The following is a 22357-nucleotide window of genomic DNA, read 5'->3' on the forward strand; positions in this document are numbered from 1 at the left end:
AGTTTCTCCAAGGCTATGCTCCCCAGAAATTCTGACAGACCTAAACAGGTGGCCAGTTGAATGGTTAAACCAGTGACTCTGAAGTGAGCCTTTCCATTCTAAGTTCAGGCTTCAAAAGCCCATCAGAACCAAGAGTAACCAGAATTAGTTGAGTCTTCGTTTTGTTTCTTGTGAAGGCCTATGGTGGTTGTTATTATTTCTAGTAATATTGATGCTACCAAATCTAAGGGGGATGGGGAGCTTTGAGTCAGTGTTGGCTCCTGGCAACTACCTAGACAAGTCCCTGCATTTGTCTTGGCAAGATTTCAGAGGTAGTTTGCCATTCCCTGCTTCCCAGGGCTGAGAGAGAGTGACTGGCCCAAAGTTACCCAGCTGGCTTCATGACTAAGGTGGGACTAGCACTCCTGGTCTCCTGGTTTCTAGCCCAGTGCCTTAACCACTATGCCAAACTGGCTCTCTAACAATTATAATACACAGTAATAAATAACTAATTAGTACATGCAGTTCCAGATGGTGCACGATCTCCAGAACAATTCAGTTTTCACAATTTCCAGAAACCATTACTGAGGTGGCCAGCCTAGCTTCTAGTGGGAGGCTGTTCCAGATTATGGGCACCATGATTAAAAAACTGTTTTTTGCCTTCAGCCTCCCTCACCTCACCATGTGTAGTAGCATGAGAAATGGAGTGTGGGTGTTTGCTGTAGATGGTTATTAAAATGTTTCCCAAAGATGTTTTCAGGGCAACTTACAGCCTCATTTAAGAAAAATTGTTGTTTCTCACTGCCACAGGAGTCATGGCAGAAGTCATGAACTTTCAGAATCCTAGATGAGGGAAGTATTAAATTACCATTCCACAATCAAAGTGTGACTTGCTACGTGTTCAGGCTTTTCAGCTGTTGTTTACTGTATCTCACAGATATATTTGCTGGGTTCAAATAATAGGTCACCTATCATAAAGATCAAGTTTCGCCAGGGAGACTTCAATGCCATTTTCTTGGAAAACTTTCCAATCCTGTTGGGTTGCAATCACAGTTTCACTGATTTTTAAGACACATAATTTAAGACTTTCTTCTTATTTTAGGGTTACTCTCTGGGAGATAGGCTGAAGCATGGCCAACGTAATAGTTTGGCCTAGTGGTTAAGGCACCAGGCCAGAAACCAGGAGACTTTCTAATCCTGCCTTAGGCATGAAAGCCGGCTGGGTGACCTTGGGCCAGTCGCTCTCTCTCAGCCCAACTCACCTCACAGGGTTGCTGTTGTGGGGAAAATAGGAGGAGGAAGGAGTATTAGATATGTTTGCTGCCTTGAGTTATTTGTAAAAAATAATAAAGGCAGGATAGAAAGTAAATAAACAAACAAACAAACAAACAGACAAACAAACCAGACACCCCACTTAATGTGAACAAATCTTTGTTTTAAAGAAATATATTTTAAAAAATATGGGCAAAATATATACAATGCCTCTTCTTTTTGCAGTCCCCCCCACCCCACAATTCATAGGATTGGAACCTGGGAACAAACAATCTACACATTGTACAACATGACAGGGGAGATTTTACCTGTGAATGGTCCCCTATACAGATACACCCAGAAATAGTAAACTAGCAGATCAGGAAGAGAGATACACGAAGCTCTTCTCTGTGATATGCTAGTTTAATTCTTCCAGGTAGTCCTCATTTAGTGATCACAATTGGGACTGGCAACTTGGTCATTAAGCAAGGTGGTTGCTAAGTGAGGCAGTCACTAAGTGAAACTGCAACCGTGTATGATCTTCCTTCAGCTTGCCTTTGCTTTACACACCTGTGAAGGTTGTAAATGTGAGGATTGGTTGCAAAGTTACTTTTTCATCACCATCAACTGAATGGTCGCTAAACAAGGCAGGTGCTAAACGAAGATTACCTGTAGTTGAAGAACCATAATTTTGTAACCCCTGCTATAGAAAGTTGCATGAAAGTGAATATTTTGGAATAATAATAATCTCACATGATCTATGCTTTGCTACATGGCCAGATTGAAATGAGAGATTTGACTTTGCCAACAAAGAAGCCCACTCCATTTTTGTTTTTCTAACTCAAGGATAATGGCTCCGTGCAGTGTAATGAAGGTCCCACCAGCTGCAAACATCAGATTGTGCTTCAGCTAACCATTGGCTATGAAGTTGTGTTGGTGCCAAAAATCATGAGTGGTGGTTTAATGTGCATAGTTACAGTTACCCATCAGCCAAAGTGAATAATAGCCAGACTGTAAAATAATTGAAACTATGTCTTGAAGTGAAGCCAGGAATGGAGATCAGAGCCATCCGTCTCTGTTAATTTGTATACAGTCCCTTGCAACAGCACAGAAACATTTAGAAAACACTTGCAGGGGTTTGCTCTGAAACAGCTGGACAACTTTTATTTTGAAGAAAGGGGAGGATAAAAAAAAAGAAAAGAAAGAAAGAAAGGGAAGCCTCCCAATGGACTGGTCTTGTTTCACAAAGCAAGACAGCCTCCGAGTTGAAGACTTTGACCAGTGCGTCTAAGAAGAGTTCTCATGCCTGGAATAATCTAGCACATGTTTTTTTGTGTGTTTAAACTTGGTTAACAGCTGGTAAAAGTTTTGCATTTTCCTCAGGCAGCCAAAATCCTTCCAGGAGGCTCTTCTCTGCTTCGCTCAACTTGTCTCTGGTGTCTGTATAACAGCCTGCATGTTTTGGTGCTGCTCAGACTGGATGTGGTCTCTATGGCCTCATTTTGCTGGACTGTCACACGGAGGGAGGTTTTCCCTGGCACCAGAAAAAAACCTTGGTGTGGTCTCTTCAGCACAGTAGCTAAGAACAAGTTTCCTGATTGCTCCCAGGTTTTCTCGGGAACTCTTTTCAGGAAGAGGCTATTCCTGCCCCACACTTAAATGGATGATTATGTTACAGTTAGGAAAAAGCATCTTCAGAGACCTATCTTTAGGTAAGTGGTGTTCTCGTTCCTCTGGACATGAAGTTATTTTGAACGGAACTTTTCGCAACACTTCCTGGGTTTCAAATATGAAAGCAAACAAGAGGCTTTCAGGAGCAGGAATCTGAAGTTTAACTTGCACTATCTGCTTGTTTGTGTGAGCATGCATGTGTATGTGTGTGCCAGCAGAGTTTTGAGATGGACTTTTTCATGCAAGTTGTAGTAAACTTTTGGAGACTTCTGATAGAAGCTTGGAATTAAAACAGCAGCAGCCTTCTACTTCCAAACATCATCAACTTTCTCTCAGACTTTGAGCTGGGATTTTGATACTTGAAAAAAATCCCTGGAAATGATTTTCTGTTTTTAAAGCCTTCCAATTGCTCAGAGGCATTCTCAGTGCATTATTTTGCTCATACTCAGTTTAGCTGATTAGGATGGTGGGCCAGAAATGTAATACTTATTCATGGCATTTCCTTGCAATTTGTAAAATACAAATGTTCAAACAGACTTACTTCTAGGAAATACACTTAAGAATGTAGCCTTAATAGAATGTTTGATTTGGAAACTAAATGCAACTGTTTTGCTTAAAAAAAAAATCAGCTACTCAGTAGCATGGTCCTATTGATATGTATTGAACTGTACATACCACTTATCCTAATGGATCTTAGTCCCTAGGAACCATTTGTAAGATTTCAGTCCAAATCATGAAGATGTTCTCTTTTGCTAAGATTTCATGGCTGTGATTTTTAACATGGCTGTGTTGCCTTCCTTTCTCCCTTCCCTTCCCAAGTCAAATTTGACTCCTGGCAATTATTTGCCATTGCCTTCTTCCTTGGGCTCAGAGGGAGTGATTGGTCCAAGGTCACCCAGCTGGCTTTTGTGCATAAAGCAGATCTAAAATTCAAGTTTCCCTGCTCCTGGATCGGCATCTTAATCATTAGACAAAACTGGCTTTCTAGGTTGCTTAGAGTTCCAGTGGAAAAGGCTTAAAATCCAGCCTTAGGAATGTAATAGGATTTACTTCTAGGTAGACGTGTGTAGAATTGTGTCTTTATGCAGCATAGATGCATGCCATATTGCATCCTGGGGAGTGATCATCACTTCAACCATTCATCAGGACCAACTTAAGAATTTTCCTATAAATCCAGTCCAAATACCAAATACAATAATTTTCCGATAAATCCAGTAGATACTCTGAATATATTTGACCTTTGAAGCAACCAAGAAAACCCTTCTGAAAGCTATTGTGTTTGTATTGCATATATATCATCTAATATATTTGATGGCAAATGCCATTATATTTATTCCAACACATGCCATTTAGTTTAATTTCCTGTGACTGTTTTTGGACCAAATGGTTTTTCAAAGTAGTTACACTTCAGTATTGCTACTGTCCTATGACAGCTGCACCATATATCATACACCTGTACATCATATGTAAGAACAATTGCAGCTACTTCTCCTGGCTTCTTTAAAATTCTTCTGCAAAGGATGAGATCACAGCTAAGAAACCTGGATCCTGAAATGTTGGTATGATCAACAAATAAAAGACTATCTTAGTCCATGGAAGAACAGGTTGCATCTGGAAGAGACTCGAGTATTTGCCCAAAAGTTAAATTTCAAAGATAAAAATGGTTCTATTCTAAGTAGCTTCATAGGCTAGGTTTCCCTACCATGTTTTTGTCAATTTGTTTAAAGTAGGAGAAGAACACTGCATGAAGGCAGCTGCCATCTCCCTTGAAATGCATGAAGAATCCTTTTGTATAGCACTGGTGTGCTATTATTCTACCTTTCTGTGAATAAACTCAGGATATTATATAAGGTTTTCTTTCCCCTTCCTTTAATTCTTATGGCAACATTGCGTGATGATACAGAGAGTTGCCTATCCATGGCTACCTAAACTTGGCTGCATTCAATTTTGTTCATTTCATTTAACCACACAATATAATGAAAGCTAAACGAATAGCACAGGCTGGGTTTGCACAACATGGTAGGTTTAGATTTCAGCCAGTTATGCAAACACAGCCAAAATGACTGGTCTAAGATTGCCAGTGAGAGTCATGTTTAAGCAAGGATTTGAACCCAACATTTTCTAGGCTGTGCACTCTAAACTAGCCAGTATTAATTCCCACCTAACCAAGTATGTTTATATGTGAAGGGAGCCAAGGGTTGTGATGCTGCTGCTTCATTTTCAGCATCTAGAGTTTTATGTATTTCATACTTTGATTATCATGTGATGGGTTTTTTTTAGATCTGCTGTAGTAGAGAAAAAAATAATGTAATTTATTTGATGATGCCCTAAAATTTATAATTTAGGCATAGAAATATTTCCTTCCAAGTAAGTGACAGTGTAAATTTGTAGTAGACATTCCTTTCAATCTCATTCTTGAGATCTTCTGTACCTCTTTATTGGATTGAATGAAATTACTTCTGAGTAGAAATGTATACAATCACATTTCCAGCAGGTATGGAATATTTTCTAAAGTATGAGAGTATCAATATAATTTGTTATTAAATAAACCATGGGGAAAAACATCTTCAAGCCGCATTCTTCCACAGAGATAATGACATGGAGATATGACTTGAAATTTAGTAAAATGTTCATCATCTTACATCCAATTAGGAACACTTATTTGTTTTTTGGGTTTTGGTTTTTTTTGACATTTTGCATCATTTTAAGGGAAAATGATAGCTTAGATTCAGAGTCATCAAGGTTCCTGTTATTGTCAGTTTTATTTATATCCCACCTCTGTGAATTCACTTCCTTCTAAGGTAGCTCATGGTTAATGTTCAAATACAGTAAATAAAAATACCAGGAAACAACGTGTAGATTCTTAGACTTTTATTCCATTGATGGAAATGCTTTCAGCAGTGGAATTCTGTGAGACAAGTCATCCTTCTCCCTGCTTCAGAAAATGGGATCCTCTGGAGAGAAGATGCCCTTATTTCAGTCAATATCAAAGTATTGATATCAGTATCAATATGACTATTATCAGAATCTTTGCCATAGGGTCAATGGCTTGATCCTGCTTGACCAACAAGCACTGAACATCTCTTTGATTTCTTTAATGTCTTCTGCCCTGGAATCTTCCTGCAAGTTAGTGACAGGTCAGTGGTTCTCCTAAAGGAGAGATCCTCTAGAATGTCCATTTTTTCCCCAGAAATTCAGCAAAGGTTCAGGATTAGCCATGTGGGAAAAAAATCTGTCATTTACATTCACTTTCCTAAATATAACTGAGCAAAAAAATCCCTACTGATATCCCAAACATGGAAACATCAAATATTGCAAATGCCTGTCTAATTGCTGAGCATTCTAAGGAGAATCTACTTCCATCTATTTCAGCTGCAGCCAATGTTAGCTTGATGGTGAGAGGGATTTCATGCTTCTGGCATTCAAACCATGCCATGTCTTCTCCCTAAAATGCCCATCTGGTATCCTTTCCAATGTATTTCCTATACCTAACAAATATTTATGTTTATTTAGTCAAGCATCCCAATATGAAGTGTTTTTATGGGTTCTGCTGTATTTCTTAATTTCACAAGTTTCCTGGTTGTTTTTTCTACAATTTTACCCTGTGTTTTGAGTTTGATGTCATTTTTTAAAAAAAATGTAGATTAGACTGGTAGTGGTATATGGAAGGAATGGCTTATTAAAGTCACTCATTGAATTCATATTCTTCAGCCATTCCTGGCATGGTTCTGTGGCAGTGGTGCAACTCTCAGAAAGCAATTGTGGGGAAAGAAAGGAACTTATTTTTCCTTTGGAAGAGTTGCAGAATAAAAATAGTAATACCCCTGAAAATGAACAATGATGTTAGAAATGTATTGCCCTGTTTTATTTTATTAAAAAAAACTATAAATAGTAGTGTTTTACATTTTGAATCAACTTGACAATTTAATTCAAAGGTGATTTGATCAAGTTATTATTTGATTATTCAAATCAATGATTAAAATTAACTAAACTCAGCTTTTTAAATTGAATTGCAAATATAAATCAAACTGACAATTCAAATCAAACACAAACACAAATTTAAATAAGATTTTCATTGATTTGCACAATAAACAATATAATTATTTCCCTTTGATTTTGCTATGGTCCTTGCTAATTTCATGGGATTGTAGAATATCACCTAATCTAGCCTCATGTTCCATGTGAAATCTTCAGAGCTCTACCATAACCAGCTGATTTCACTGTTGAACCATTGTACCATTTAGAACTTAACATTTTGCCAAAAACTGTTTCCCAAAATGGTTATTATGACATATGAAGCAACGGTGAACAAATCTCCATGGTAAGGCTAGTCCTTCAGATGTTGGAAGCCAATGATCGTTGAAGTCATTAAACTCCCCCTACATAAAATATCTTATTGTCCCAGTTTTCCATGTCTTAATATGCTGTAGCTTATAGCATCCATCTTAAAATATGACATGTAGAACTGGAGACAGTCTTCCAGCACCGAACGATTACTTCCTGTGATCTGGAGATGGTGCTTCTTTTAATGGAACCTAAATCACATTTGTTTCTATTAAGTCCCAACACATTTCCTGGCTGCTTTGAGAATTACAATTTTAAGAATTTCTAGAGTATACATTGAACCACACTGATTAGAAATCATTTTTGCATCATCACTGCAGAGCAGTTGTTTCTTGCAACTGTTGCTCCAGAATTTTGTTTCAGGCTCACTTATGACAGAGCTGCCCCAACTTTGCTTCACTTCTTAGTAAACATTTGAAATAGAAACTTGCATCCTAGACACTAGAACAAAACCCATAATATAAATTATCTGCCTAATCCTGCTGATTAGCTTATTAGTTGGCTGTACCTCTGGTCAAAAGATTAAGCGTAATAGCCTCGACTCCAGGAAACTGCATTTTATCAAGATGTTTATCCACCTCAAAACAAGTAGATTTTTATTTTATTAAAACAGAATAAAACTAATAAAGTCTTTTGCATTATTTTACATGCTGTGATGTATGTAAAATGTTTATTTTGTTAGCTTTATTCTATTTTAATATAATAAAATCTACTTGCTTTGAAGTGGATAGACATCTTGAACAATATTCTGGAATGTATTTTCATGCACACACAAACAAGCCCAAAGCAAGCCACCACCACAACAAAACACTGTTTTTTTCAAATAAAAACATAATGCCCTTACATGGACTTTACCTCTTGTCTGAAAGGTCAGTTTTAAAAAGAAGACTTACAATTACAAATTAGCCAAGAATTGAACCAGTGCCCACATGATTTTAGTTGCGTCTTAGCTTGATTGGTTTTTCTTGCAGGCAAGGCGTGTAACTAAAGTTATTTAGCTAAAGTTAACTTCATTTAATTCCTGTTGGTTTTGATTGCAAAGAGCTTACAAAATGTTTACATCACAGCATTGTTTTAGATATGTATCTATAAGGATATTACAAACAGATTCCTACTATGTTGCATCCAGTGATGAGAGGACTTTCTGTGCTTTAACAAAGAGCTCAAGACAATTGTTTAGAAGATGCTTCCTCAGTGCTTCAAATATCTAGTGGTTAATAGCTCCCAGGATGACTGACTTGCTTGGGTAGGAACTGAGTTTTGGAAGGAAGCTATTTAGACATTGGAATATAGGCAGGGAAGAAGACTGAAGTGTTTGTTCTGCAGAAACTGGGAAAAAGTACCTTTAAGAAGAATTACTCTGTACTTTGTTGGCTTTAGGCTGAACTGATACTGCTTTGGAGGTGACAAACACACATCCATACCACTTTGCCTATTCTGCATTGTATTTTGGAAAAGCAACGTAGCTTGGTTAATGTCAGCATTTTCTCCTTAGAATGAGACTGTTCTGTAAAAGTCTGCCCTCCTTCAAAAACAAAAACAAACTGTTCTTCTATTGTTCCCTTTTGTTTAAGGCAGGGCAGACTTTTACAGAATTAGGGAAATACTGATAATTTCTCATTTGAAAGAGAACTCTCTGGTCACTCTTATATGCAATGCATACTCCAAGGGCCATTAAATGTGAAGCTGACACCCTGTTTTTAAAGAACAGAATATTCTAATGTAGCAGGAATGATTTGGTCAGTTCCTATCTTATGGCTGAGCTTCAAAGAGGACTTGCACAATCTCTTCCCTTGCATGAAAGCTAATTTCAGTGCTTTGCCCAAGAGGCCACCAATTATGATTTATTTATTGGAGTTATGAGCTTACCGAATAAGGAAAATGGGAAGCAAAAGTAGGCATGCGCCAGATCATTGTTCCACCTAACTCTGTATTGTCTCTAGACTGGCCAGAGGATCGCCAAGGTTTCAGACTGGACATTTCTCATCTGGAAATGCCAGAGATGAAATCTGAGGTCTTCTGCAATAGAATCATATGCTGTATCACTCAGTTATGTCCCTTCTCCTAAATCAGGGGGGGCATCCTGAAACCCCAGGGTAGCACGCAGCCCCCTTTTGCAACCCCTGCAATTGCCTCAACCATAGCTACTGAAAACTACAGCACAGTTTTCCACAATTCTAAGAGGGAAATGCATGAAAACATGAGTAAAAGCCCTGAACTAGATTTGAGTTTAAAAAGAAAGAAAACAACCCAAACAGCAACTCTGACTGTTTCCAGGTGTGCCAGCTTTGCCCCCAGGGCAGATTTGTCCTTCTCCAAAACCTGATCACCAAAAATGTGTTCACCCCACCTTAAGAAAATAACAAAACCCTTCTGCCATTTCTCTGCATTTGCAGTTGTGTGTGTCACAGAATTGCATGACAAAATGATAAACTGTCCTATGGACCAGATGACCAAAACTGACCATGTGGTGTAGGGAGACTGTGCAGACTTTAAGATCCATGAAGGAAGGAAAGAATAATAAATAACCAATTGGCGGGTAGCATAATAATATGATGCTCTCCCACCAAGGGCTTGGTAAATAAAATGAAGGAAGGTACAATATAAATATTTGAACTGAATCTGTCCGCAGGCTATTTTGTGTGGAAGGGATTGCAAAATCCAATTGAACTGTATGTTGACTGATCTAAGACAGAGATAACAGTGGTTTTTAAAGGAAAAGGAGCCATGTAAGGGAACGTCCTACATTAGTTTTGGCATCTTCCAGCTCTTCAGATGTATTTAAACAGCTGCCCAAATATTTGCATCTAGACTCTTCATTGTTCTTCACTAAGATGAATGGCAGAACAATCTCCACTGATGTGTGGAGCAAAATAATTGGTTTCCAATAGAATGGGACTTTATGCAAATTGGCAAAATAGTAAAGCACAATAGAGATTCTATCTGTTTTGAAATGGCAACATTAACAGCCATCAGGCACAAGATTTGGGAAGCACCAGGTGTTCCCTTGTGCTCCTTTAAGAAATGAATGTTTGCAATGACCTTTATTACCCCAAACATTGTCAGAGGCCAATAGGGCTAAATCTTGTCACTAGTAGCTGTTAGTGCTTTTTGAAAGGTATCTAAGCCAGTTTCTGAGCTTGACTAGTGATGACGTATTTATCTGGATTGAGAATTAAGAGTAGGGAATATATAGATTTATTATATTTTGACTGTGCTATAGCTGCATTCCACAGCTGGAACAGAGTTTGCCAGAACTAGCATTTTTGCTGGAAAAATAGTAGCAGATCTTCTCCAAGCATTTCCATTTTTGACTTGAAGTCTTGTTTTTAACTATATTCCTTTCAGACCCTATGCGTACAAATTAAATCAAATCTATAAAAGAAAAGAGCAGGACCACCCTGTTGTCCCCCACAGTGAAGGACAGGATCATATCATGGTGGATGCACATTCAGTGCAACATCTGCAAAGGGATACTTGTTTATGCAAAGCCGTACACAGAGAACCATGCCAGGCCTGCACATACAGTAATATCAGTTGGTTTTGCATTACAATTACCACTATACATGTTGTGTCATGGGCCCATTGACACCCGTGTATCTACTGTTCCTTCATTCCAGAATTCTACAGATTCTTTGATACAGGCAGAGGACTCTTCCATTCCAAAAAGTGCATATGAGTGTCATCAATAGCTAATGATGCCAGTATGAAAGCTCCTCATTCGGAAACAAATTGGCACTTTTGATCAGTTGCCAGGAAGCAACAGAGAAGAGCTATTGCTCTCTGCTCAAGCTCTGGGCTTCTCAGAGGCATATAGTTGAGCACTGTGGGAAACAGGATGCTGTACATGACCCAGTATGGCTCTTTCTGTGTTCATCTTACTGCCCCATTTCTTCCATACCAGAAGATCTTGTAGATCTTTTCTTCCATAACAGGAGATGGTTTTCTTCTGTTGACGTGAATAGGAAACTCTTGTTCTATGAGTATATTACAGCCCATGCCCACATATAACATGTGGGCATTACACATTAATCAGGATTTATTGGATATCTAAGCCTAACCTTCAGAATGATTGATGACTCCACATCTCATTCAGGTATGTATCATTAAAGAATGTATAACACATCATGGGAGAATAAAATCTCAAGGGAGGAGTACTGTAAAGGCTATGGAGATGGCAACAGCACTTCTAAAATGGAGCGTGTGTTTGTATATGTATGTGTACACACACTGAAACATACATGCACATTCATACATAAAAACATTGAATCAGCTAGAACTCTGGCATACTTTATTTAATCCTCAGGGTTTTCTCCTTTTATGTACATTTTAAAAAGTTAATCACGGAAAAAGTGACACATGCTGTCTAGTCACCTAAGAATGATTCTGTTAAATGTACCATTTTAAAAGCATGGAAAGTTATATATAGCACAGAGCATGAAAGAAACCCACATACAACTACCAGTCGGTGCCCTCTGAGGATCCAAACAACCACCACCAAGATTTAGTAGTGAAGGGCCCAGAAAATGATTAGCAGGGAACATATTATTATTAAAACTGAAAAAAGAAATTCATCCATTCTGGTTTTTCTGTAGAGTTCAGAGTTCTCCCCAGGCTTCCAAATCTCAGGCATTTAGTCTGGAGTGGACTGGCTGTTGCCTATGAGAAGGCTGACATTTAATAGTGGAGAAGACCGGATATGACCTTTCAGAAGTTGAGCGTAATGCATATTAAATATGCCTTCTTTATTGTGATTGGAAGGAGATGTGTGATTTTAAACTGGACATTGCTAGAATAGATGAAGGACTGAAAGACTCAGAGCCTTTTAGGGAGTTGAGAAACAATTTAAGTAATAAATGTCTCATTCATCCCGTCCAGGTTAATAGCATTTTTTTTCATGCAGATTAAAACATTTTCTTTTTCTTTTTTTAAATGAAGAAGCAGCAATTGCAGGTTATAAAATGCTTTTTGTTAACTTAGCTAATTGTTTTGATATTTTAAAAAATCAAATGAAAAAAGCAGGGAAGAGGCACAACACTGAGAATCAGTGAGGAAAGGGATCGAACTTTATGGTGGATTTGAATTGAAATGCCATTGAATGAACCTATGATTCCCAGGAAGTATTACAACTGGCGGCTGAGAATCAGATGGAGGCTGATAACTCATAAGTTCCTTCTCTTGCTTAGCATAGTTTAGACAATCTGAGGCTGTGTGCAGATGAATGGTTATTGTTTGTGAGTTTCAAAAATATAAGAGTAGACTGTAAGGAAGTGATGATTGAAGCCCTTTTTATTTAAAAAAAAATCCACAGCACAGTGGGAGATAAAGAGAAAATTCTTGAAATACATAATTTAGACAAAATGTCTTGCATTCTAATGAGAGTATCAGTCAATCAATCTATCTTTATTTGGTCATAGACCAGCAAATAAAACAAAATCACAATTAATTAGGATAAAAAGAGAGACACATAAAATTCTAAAATGTCTAAGAAAAATTAGAGGAGATGCTACGACGTATTGTGAAAACTATAGAACAGTACTTGGTCAACGAAATAGAATCAGATTGATCGGATAGTAACAACTTAAGATAAAACAAGTCAGAACAGCCAGGATGTTTAGTGAAGAATGGGGATAGTAATTCCTGGTGAGTACCTGCATAGAGGGAGCAATACAAAATAACATGTTCGATCACTTCAATTGTTCCTCCATCACGTGGACACTGTTCAAAAGGGATATTTCGGTATTTCCCTTCAGTAACAGCTGTTGGGAGAGCATTGAATCTGGCCAGGGATAAAGCCCTTCTAAATTTTGGAATTGTTATGTAGCTTAGATATCTGGCTGGCTGGAGAAAATATTCAGAATGGCTCAAAAAGATGTTTCTAGCTAGAACTGATAAATCTGATTGCAGCTCTAAATCCCATTGTCTGAGGTCAGCTAGTGCACTTTCGTAACCCATGATTGTAATGGCTAATGAGAATAAAGTGGTCTTTCTAAGCCTGGTATTCTTTCAAGGGATTGAACTATGTGAAAGGTGAAAGGTCCCCTGTGCAAGCACCGAGGCATGTCTGACCCTTTGGGGGGACGCCACTTTCTCGACGTTTTCTTGGCAGACTATAGCGGGGTGGTTTGCCATTGCCTCCCCCAGTCGTCACCTTCCCCAGCAAGCTGGGTGCTCATTTTACTGACCTCAGAAGAAAGGAAGGCTGGGTCGACCTGAGCCGGCTACCTGAGAGAGAATCCAGCTTCCGCTGGGATCGAACTCAGGTCTTGGGGAGAGTTTTCGGTTGCAATATTGCCGCCTACCACTCTATGCCACACGAGGCTGTTGATTAAACTATATTTCTCATCATTTTTGGCTAGTCGGTTTGCTGGCTGGGAATGATGGGCACTGTGGTTTTATATATCTGAGGGGCACCTGGATTACAGAGAAAAAACATGAACATTTTGAGGGATTTTGCAAGCTAGTCCCATGCAGACCAGGCCAGGCCCTTTTTCAGATTGAGAAAGAAGCAGTCTGGAAATTGCACAATTAGTTTTTGCTCCTCCTGGCTGCCTACCTGGACCTTCATTAGAGTTTCTTTAGCAGGAGATTAACACCTGCCCTTCCTGTCTCAGCAGCCATATTCTAGGGGAGCTTGAAACAAATTGGCTGTGTTCACATGACACACTTACCCATGATTAGCTGAACTTGTTCATGGATTTAACTCAATTTGTTTGTATTTTTATGTCACACTGAAACATAAACTACCCACAGACTGGCTTCATGGGGCATACTAAGCTAAACTGTGGTTGGCTAGCTTGTGATTCTGTATATCATGTGGGCTGTACCTTTGTGGAGTCCTGTGGCTGAGTGCACACACTGCACTAAGCTATAATGTGATTTGATTAGCTCTGGCTGAATGTGTGTGGTAAACAGAGAGTTGGCATCAGGAGAACTAAGCATTACAGTCCAGAAAGTCCAGGCAATTGTCGATAAGGACTATCTCAAGCCACTGATGCTGCTACCAGACACACAGACCCAAAGTGAAAACACAGGAGCAGCACTGGATGGAAGCAAGTACAAAAGTCATCTCTTTCTTTAAAGCTAGAGCTGCACCCTCTCCATAAATGGGGTCCCTGTGGAAAACTTGGGGGAAAAAAAACAGATTTTGGCAGACCACTCTGTCTCCTTCTCTTTCTCTCTCCTTTCAAATGTCTGAATTGCTCCCAAAGCTGGGATGGAGTTCAGATTCAGAAGTACCCACATTTACTTGGCTTGGAGCAAAAATGGCACGTTTTTCAAAGTTGGTTGCCTCTTTAATTTATGACATTTACCTTCTAAAAAAAAAGAGAGAGATCTTTGTAGCATGTACAAAAAAGTTAAAATAAAAACAAGTTAACATGCAAAAAGCAATCGTAAGTGCACACAGTTAAGCTGACCTCTTTGTGAAGGTACAGATGCAAACATATAATTTTATTGGGAGCAATGTGGAGGTCACTGTCTTCTCCTGAGATGTTTTTTCAACTTCCTAGCTTAGCCAATAACCCTGCTAGTTTGTAAAAGTCTCCTGTGCAAGTATTATTTAGGCCCAACCCTGCTAAGTTTCTTTGCTCAAGCAAGATAAACCAAGTATTTCTACTTGCTGAGCCCATGTAAACTAAACAAACTATTATCAATATAATTATTTGATGCAACAGTTGAGTGAATCAAATGCTTCTTTACAGTTTTCATTTGCCAATAGAATGCTGAAAAAGAAGGACAATGATCTAACATCTTATGGCAGGGAATTCCACATCCTGACATTAGCATGTGTTACTAGGAATGGTACCTATTAAGCAACGATACACGTAAGAGAGCTGTGAATGATGGAATACTCACCTGATCTTGGCATTTTGCCCCAGTCAAGATTGTAGCCATGAATATCCTATATTAATGGATGTTTCTGGATAGCTTTCAGGGCAGCCTCCAAAACGTTTCAGGAATCAGACTGTGATATAACAAATGCACTTAAGAGCATAGCCAGGTCTGGCCACAGCAGAAATGAACGCATATAATATCAATATTTGAACAATTTATGATAGGCATTCTGATGAGTGCAGTGAATGAATTAGCCCTTCCCTCTTTGTTTGTGATTCAAGTCTTGTCTCCTGGCACAATCAAAGGTGAACATCGCTGTATGCCACATTTGTTTGTTTCATTATTCATTTCCTGCTTCAGAAAGCCTTACTCAGAATCCTGAATGGTGAAGAATTACTTTATCTCCTAACCTGTCAGCTATAATGAATCCTATGTGTCAGGGTCAGTCTCGCTTCGCAATAAGACACAGACTCACTTAATGGGTATTAAGGATTTCTGGTTTATTGGAAAGATGGCTGACAGAACGACAAAAAAACGGGAACCCCCCAAATTTTTTACCTAGCACCCATCCAACAAGCTTGTGAGGGACCCAGCTAGGTATGGAAACCTGCGAAGCGAGACTGACCCTGACATATGTTTTGTCCAGATATTTCTGTTAAATGGCTCATTGCAACAATTTGTGTAAAGTTGTGGGCATGCTAGCACAAGGACAGTGTGTTTTAGATTGCCCTGACAGGGATTAACTGGGCCACAATAATTCAGATGGTCATTAGTTGACAGCAAATGATGTCTTTTTGCTCACATCTAGTGATTGTATGTACTTTTGCAGCTGGAATATGGCAGCCCAACTCAAAGAATCAAATGTAGCCCTGAAAGCTCAGATTTAAGGCAAATGAACAGCTTTGACAATCTCCCACTATCGGATTAGAGGAATCAGGTCTTGGAGAGATCCAGGGAGGGAACATACTGGCTGCATTACACAATATGCTTAACTTGGTTAGTGAATTAACCTATTTTCTAGGTGTTCATGTTAGAATACCATAAACTAACCATCTGAGCAATGGTATCCATAAGAAGCCAGGATGGCATCAAAATGATGACAGGTGCATTATGATGACATTGTGCAAAGAATGCAAGTATGTAATGACATCATGATGTCTGATGTAAGTATGTGAGCCAAATCATTTGCATGAGGGCCTTATAACTCACAGGTCACCATTTGCTTTCATTATCCCATGAACAGGGTGTTGGGCTAGATTACCTCTAAGGTCCTACCCAACTCTTTAATTCCAGCACAATACCTGTGAAAGATTACCATAGTTTAGTTATTTGATAAAATAGAGAATTTTATGAATGCCACACTGGAACTCATCAGTCTCAATGTCTATGAAGGGAGAAGGCAAGCAATTTAAGGCTGTGGGCAGCAGAGGCAAGAAAGGAAATAGAAAAAAGAAAAGAAGGGTGTGTATTTTTTACAGTACCACATTCACACTCTGCTTAGTATTATATAGTAGAACATTGGACTTAAAATGGGAGGTACAAGTTGAGAATCCTACTCAGCCATGAAGCTTACTGAGTGACTTTGGAACCATAAAATTGGTCAGCGTCAGAGCACTTTCAATCATTCCTTTCTCTGTCAGTCTTCCTATTTCATTTGAAAACACTGAGACTGATCTAAGCTGTTTTGACTATTTATGGGCCTATAAAGCTTGCAGAGAACTGATAACCAAGCTGCATCTTTATTGGCCAACAGGTGAATATGGAGAATGGTCAACCAATCATCGCTCATCTTTTGACCAGAACTGAGGACCCTCAGCTTTATGTTTAAATGTGCATCCCTTTTTAAAAAACAAAGCAAAAAACAGGCACTATAGATTGCTAATACTTCTGCTCAAAGTAGTGGCAAAGCTCTGTCTTAAAGCTTCCTACCATAGTGTAATGACTAATTGTTCAAATGGGTTAATGTACCAGGAGCAGAGTGATTAATGGTGACCAAGGCTGCCCACTTAAATTCATGGTTTTCTCTGTGGCATTCAGTGGAGGAAATGGGACATTTTCATTGGCAGATAGACTATAACTGCCACAGATGGATGTTGGGAAATTTTGGAAAGTTAATCATTTGCTCAGTGTGTCACGGGATCAGCATACAGGTCATTTCAGCCCTTGATCAGGTCAACAAATGCCTTATTACCGCACTGCCTTGTGGTGAGAATAAAATTGAGGAGGGCAGGAGGACTGCATTGCCTTGGAGGAAAAGATGGATATGAAAGCTTAAAATTAGTTAATAAAAACAAGGGAAGGGTACATGGAAGTATCCCATGGTAGGTATCTGTAGTTATCCTGTATTACCTGACACCGTTGCAAGGTTATGCTTATATTCAAAGTCATGTTCAAAGTCTTATTCCTCCTACCACTTCCTACCTCAGCTTACCAATTCCAATCTCATAGGGGGTGTCTATTACTTTTCTGTGGCTCTGTTGTTTACAATTCCTTACCTTATATTTTAGAGTTCTGTGTTTTATAGTCCTTTAGTTATATTCTGTAATCGCCAGTCCTAATGCAAAGCAATTCTGCTCTCCGTTCTATTTTCCTCTTACAGAACCTGTAATATATGTTGCTTTAGCTTTTCCTTAAACAAGCCTTTTTTTGTCAGGTCCTTCTGGCCCCACTGCCACTGGCTCGGCTGGCTGGCTGGCTGAGGACTGGGTGCTGGGTGGGTGGAGGGTGGACAGTGCTTCTCCTTGGCTGTTGCTGCAGCTCTATCTGGGCCCTGGGCCCTCCATCCCAGTAGTCAAGCCTTTGGTAACTGCCTGCACACAAGTCCTTCATTTCCCAGTGTGGTTTTCAGAGGACTCTTTGGCATGCTTGATTCAGATGAAACAGATCATAGTACAACAACCTGAGTCAGTGGACTGCTTTGACTTCAGAATCAACAGATTGGGAGGTTGTGCGGTTATGTTCCTGGCAGGGCTGATATGCTAAACAACAGTTAGTCAAACCTCTAAAGCCTCTACCCTTTCCCCAAAACCAGAACTGAGTTTGAAAAAACTTGTATTTTTCCCTTTAAAGTCAGATTAAATCTGCCTTCCAATCCAACATTTTCTAATACAGCATATGCAGCAAATGTGTCAGCCCTACAAGGTAGACTAGACTAAGAAACCTAACCATAGAGGTCAGGACTACTTTTACTGTAACACCTATAGTAACAGAATCTTGCAAGTCCTTCACTTTATCTAGGGAGGGGCTTGTCTGAGATGTTTTCTTGAATTAGTTTCTTGGCCTGGGCTCCAGCCCTGCTTATCTGACCGTTGCCTTGGTAGCGGCTCTTCCTCCTGTCCTTCAAGGCCATTCCCTCTGCCCTCTACATCATGTTTGTGTTACAGAAAGAACATTTCTTCCCGGATCTGCCCCCATGCTTCACTGTGCCATAGTCAAATGAATGCTGACAATACCTGGAGGTTCAAGCAAATATTGTGTGTAGATTCAAGAGTGCATGTGGGCTCTCAGACTCAAGTTCTGTTTATGCTATTAGCTTTGAAAGACTTATGGCATCATTTGGCTGAAGTCATCCGTATTGTAAAAGCAGATTATGCTGGCATTTCTCAATCTCACTATTTTGTTAAGTGAGAAATTGAAGTAAAGTATCTGTACACTGCATAAAACACATGGTCTGAATTATGTACATGCAGCACCATTTCCAGAAGGCTAGGAGATGTTTAAAAATGGAAAATCAAAGAGGCTTTTAGGGCTCTCATGCATTCTAAGGATGACAGGCAACAATTATGCTGTTGAATCCCTCCCAAATCATATCAAAACATGTCAAAAATATTTTGTTAAAAAGAAAGATCATGAGACACTTTGCCACTGATGTCATCTCCTAATATTTTTATTCATGAAACTACACTTGGTCTTTGCCAAAAGGCAGAGAAGTTAAGTTTGCAGTCCTGCACAGTTCTGGTAGAGATAAACCCACAATGTGATGTATCCTTGAGGAGAAATGCATAGGATCAGCCAGTAATTCATAATTAAGTCAGGGATGGTCTTAGAGCAAAAATGTACAATCAAAGCCAAATGCAGCTCCCTTCTCAATCCTCCAGCCCCTCCATGCTGGAATATGGTAATTTTTAGTGAAGAATTATTAAATACATGGGGAGAAATCAGTTTAATTGTATTTTATAAATTTAACTTGATTTAATTTGAATTGATTTTAGTTTTTCTCCTAGCCCTGTCTACATTTTGGACAGCAATCTTTGGCACCCAGCCCCAAAAAAGTGATTGTGTCTTCCTGCTCTAAGACCACCACAGCCCTCTGCAAGGGCTTAGTCCACACCTCTGGCCAGAGGTAGCTGTCTTTTTCAAGCATCCCACTTGGCAAGAAGAAAAGAAGGAAGGAAGGAAGGAAGGAAGGAAGGAAGGAAGGAAGGAAGGAAGGAAGGAAGGAAGGAAGGAGGGAGGATTGGCCCTGCCCACCACTGGATTTATCCCTACCCACCATTATACCAGATGACCCCCACAGATTGCCCTTCAAGGGATAGCGCTCAAGAGAAAACCAAGCTTTCGATAACCATATGCTAAAAAGTTAATGATGTAGATCTTAATGCAACTTTTTAAATCTGAGGAATCCCATTCTGACTCAATCTGATTGTCTTGTGCATAACTATATTTTGTATCACATGATTTTTATCTAAATCAGGTGTTGTTGTTATGTTCCTATGTCACATACTGTATGCATGCAAATGTACATATGGACACACATAATATTTATGCTTCACTTTTCAGTACAAATTATCTTCCTAACCAGGTTACCATTTAAAATCCACTCAGCAGAGTGTTTAAGGTAGAAGGGTGCTCTATGCAAATTATGGGAGGAAATACTAGGGAAGCACTTACCCAAACAATGTTATAAATTTAACTAATCCTTGCATCTCATTCTAAGCTTGAAAACAATAGCTAGAGCAGGGCGTGAGTGGATGGGATTTTGCTTAGTGTAGCAGTAATTCAAGCAACAGGTACTACTGGTTATTACTAGTTAGCAATACAAGTTCCAAAGAGACCACAGAAGAAGATGGGAGGCAGGCTCGGTGATTAACTAATGGTAAATATCCAGGTCCTAAGAACAGCCTTTCTACTGTCAGATAAAAGGTACATATTGCTTAAGTTGAAGTCAATTCCTGAAGACTACATGGATGCAAACATGCAGTTCGCTTGGCAACGGGATGGAAACAGTTTGCCATTCCCTTCTTTTGGGAAATATTTCCCAGCAAAGTCAACAGTCCTGGCACGCTCAAACGATCCCCCATCTAAGTAATGTCGTTGTTTTAAATGTAGCATCACGTCAAGTGGCCATCCCTAGCCAATTCTGGCTGATCTCAAAAAGGATAAGCAAGGTTGGACCAGGTTCATCATAAGAAGACAACCAGGAAATCCTAGGGATGTAGTTTAAAGTGGAAAGTTAAACAAGCATCCAAGAAGTCAATGGCAAAACAATTCTCTTTTGTTGCCTAGGAAATTTATTTATTTTTATAGCAAATTTATATAGCTGTCCATCTCACAAAATGTGACTCTGGGCAGTGTACAAACATAATAACAATTATAAACCATAAACAATCAAATATAAATAAAGAAAATAAAAAGACAGTGGGAGAACAACAGTCACTTGACATCATACAGCCACCTTGCAGGCTCACCATGGGATCCCCAAGGTTGATGGAAGAGCCATGTTTTAAGGGCTTTCCAGAAGGCTGGAAGGGATGGAGCCAACCTCACCTCAGGGGGAATGATGTTCCAGAGGGTGGGGGCCACAGCAGAAAAGGCACGTAGCCTGGGTCCTGCCTGATGGAGCTCCTTTGTAGATGGGACCCGCAGCTCGATCTGATGGGGCAGGTAGATGTAACCGGGAAGAGGCAAATAATGGATTTGTAGTCACCGGAAGTTCAGCTGGAGTCAAGGGAGACATTTTTATATTTTATTAATTATAGTAATGAAAGCCTGAAATGTATTATATGGGAAGAAACAGACAAATGTGATTAGGAATATATTAAACCCAATTTATGAAGGGAACCATATGGGAAAAAGAAAGAAAATCTGGAATCATTCACGTTTTGTTTTCTTTTTAAAAAAAACAAAACTGTTTTTATACACATTCCCCACTGTTGTATAAATTTCATTTTCTTCCCGTCTCCAGCACCCATCTGTGCCAGCTACAGAGGAAATGAACTATCTATTTAAAGAGAAAGTGCCTATTCACTTCACAATCTAGCTCTACTTTGCCCCCATCTTCTTATGTACTTTTCAGGATGCAGTGACCCATCCGAATTTTCTCAGATGAGGAGAAAGGTTTATAGCATGCAGAGAACAAGAAGCGCATGGGAAAATGCCTTCAGTAACCTTTTTCCCTGTTCCTTTACTTAACTGTGAAAAATGTGTCTGCCTCGGCCTACGGTTATTAATTACTTAGCTGCTATCTTGACATGGACATATAGCAGAGAATTGCTTCACAAAGTTTCCAATTAAAAAAAAAACTATAGGAAAAAGTTTTTAAAAAGACAACAAACATCCCTTTCCCAATAATAGAAAAGGGAACGAGTTGTTGCCATTTCAGTCTTGCAATCTGGGAACTTGCTGAGATCTAACTTGTCCAGTCTTACATGCATATCCGGTGATCTCCTTCGTTTATTTAAGGCTGTCTGCTCTGCAGTTAATTCTCTTAAAATATGTTTCCCAGGAAGTAATAACAGTTTTAATAGTTACACATTAAGCTGTTTCCTGAAAGTTCAGACCTTTTTTTTTTGTCTTACTAGAAATTGAGGTATGAATAGATTTAGGGTCCCGTGTCACACAGCCCATGCACTGTTCTCAGTGCATCTTTTCCTTCCATAATGGGGACTTGGATATATCACTGAGTTGTACTGAACCCACATCCTCTGTGCATACAAATTACAAGCTAATGCCACAAAGATAATAAAATTTGTAGCACAGTGTGGATCCACTTACTCTTTTGGCATAAACCCAAATTCAATTTACCGGAAGAACTATCTTGCCACATACGCTCCTTCTGAATATTAGGATTTTATATTTAGTTTAGTTTAGTTAATTCACTCACTCCATTTGTATACTGCTGAATCAGTAAAGACTCAAGGTGGTTTACAGCCATCCAGTAAATACATATAACCAAGTAAACGTTCCATGTTAGGCATTGTTAAATCAAAATTGCAGCCTATATATAATTCATTCATTCATTCATTCATTCATTCATTCATTCATTCATTCATGATAA

At 39.1% G+C, this 22357-nt stretch overlaps 1 protein-coding gene across 2 annotated transcripts in view; it reads left to right on the forward strand.

The window, feature by feature from the left end:
• The window catches only part of PDE1A (phosphodiesterase 1A), a 150594-nt gene that overhangs the window by 42631 nt on the left and 85606 nt on the right, over positions 1–22357 (forward strand). The window contains exon 1 of one of the 2 annotated variants that reach the window (XM_063318105.1): positions 2470–2942. The exons of the other annotated variant lie outside the window; for it this stretch is intronic. Coding sequence (XP_063174175.1) covers positions 2890–2942 — 53 coding nt within the window. The 5' untranslated portion in view covers positions 2470–2889. Of the gene's footprint in view, positions 1–2469; positions 2943–22357 lie in introns of those variants that run through there. 2 annotated transcript variants of the gene reach the window in all.

This window comes from Candoia aspera, chromosome 1 (genome assembly GCF_035149785.1).
Source record: "Candoia aspera isolate rCanAsp1 chromosome 1, rCanAsp1.hap2, whole genome shotgun sequence".
NCBI classification, from domain to species: domain Eukaryota; kingdom Metazoa; phylum Chordata; class Lepidosauria; order Squamata; family Boidae; genus Candoia; species Candoia aspera.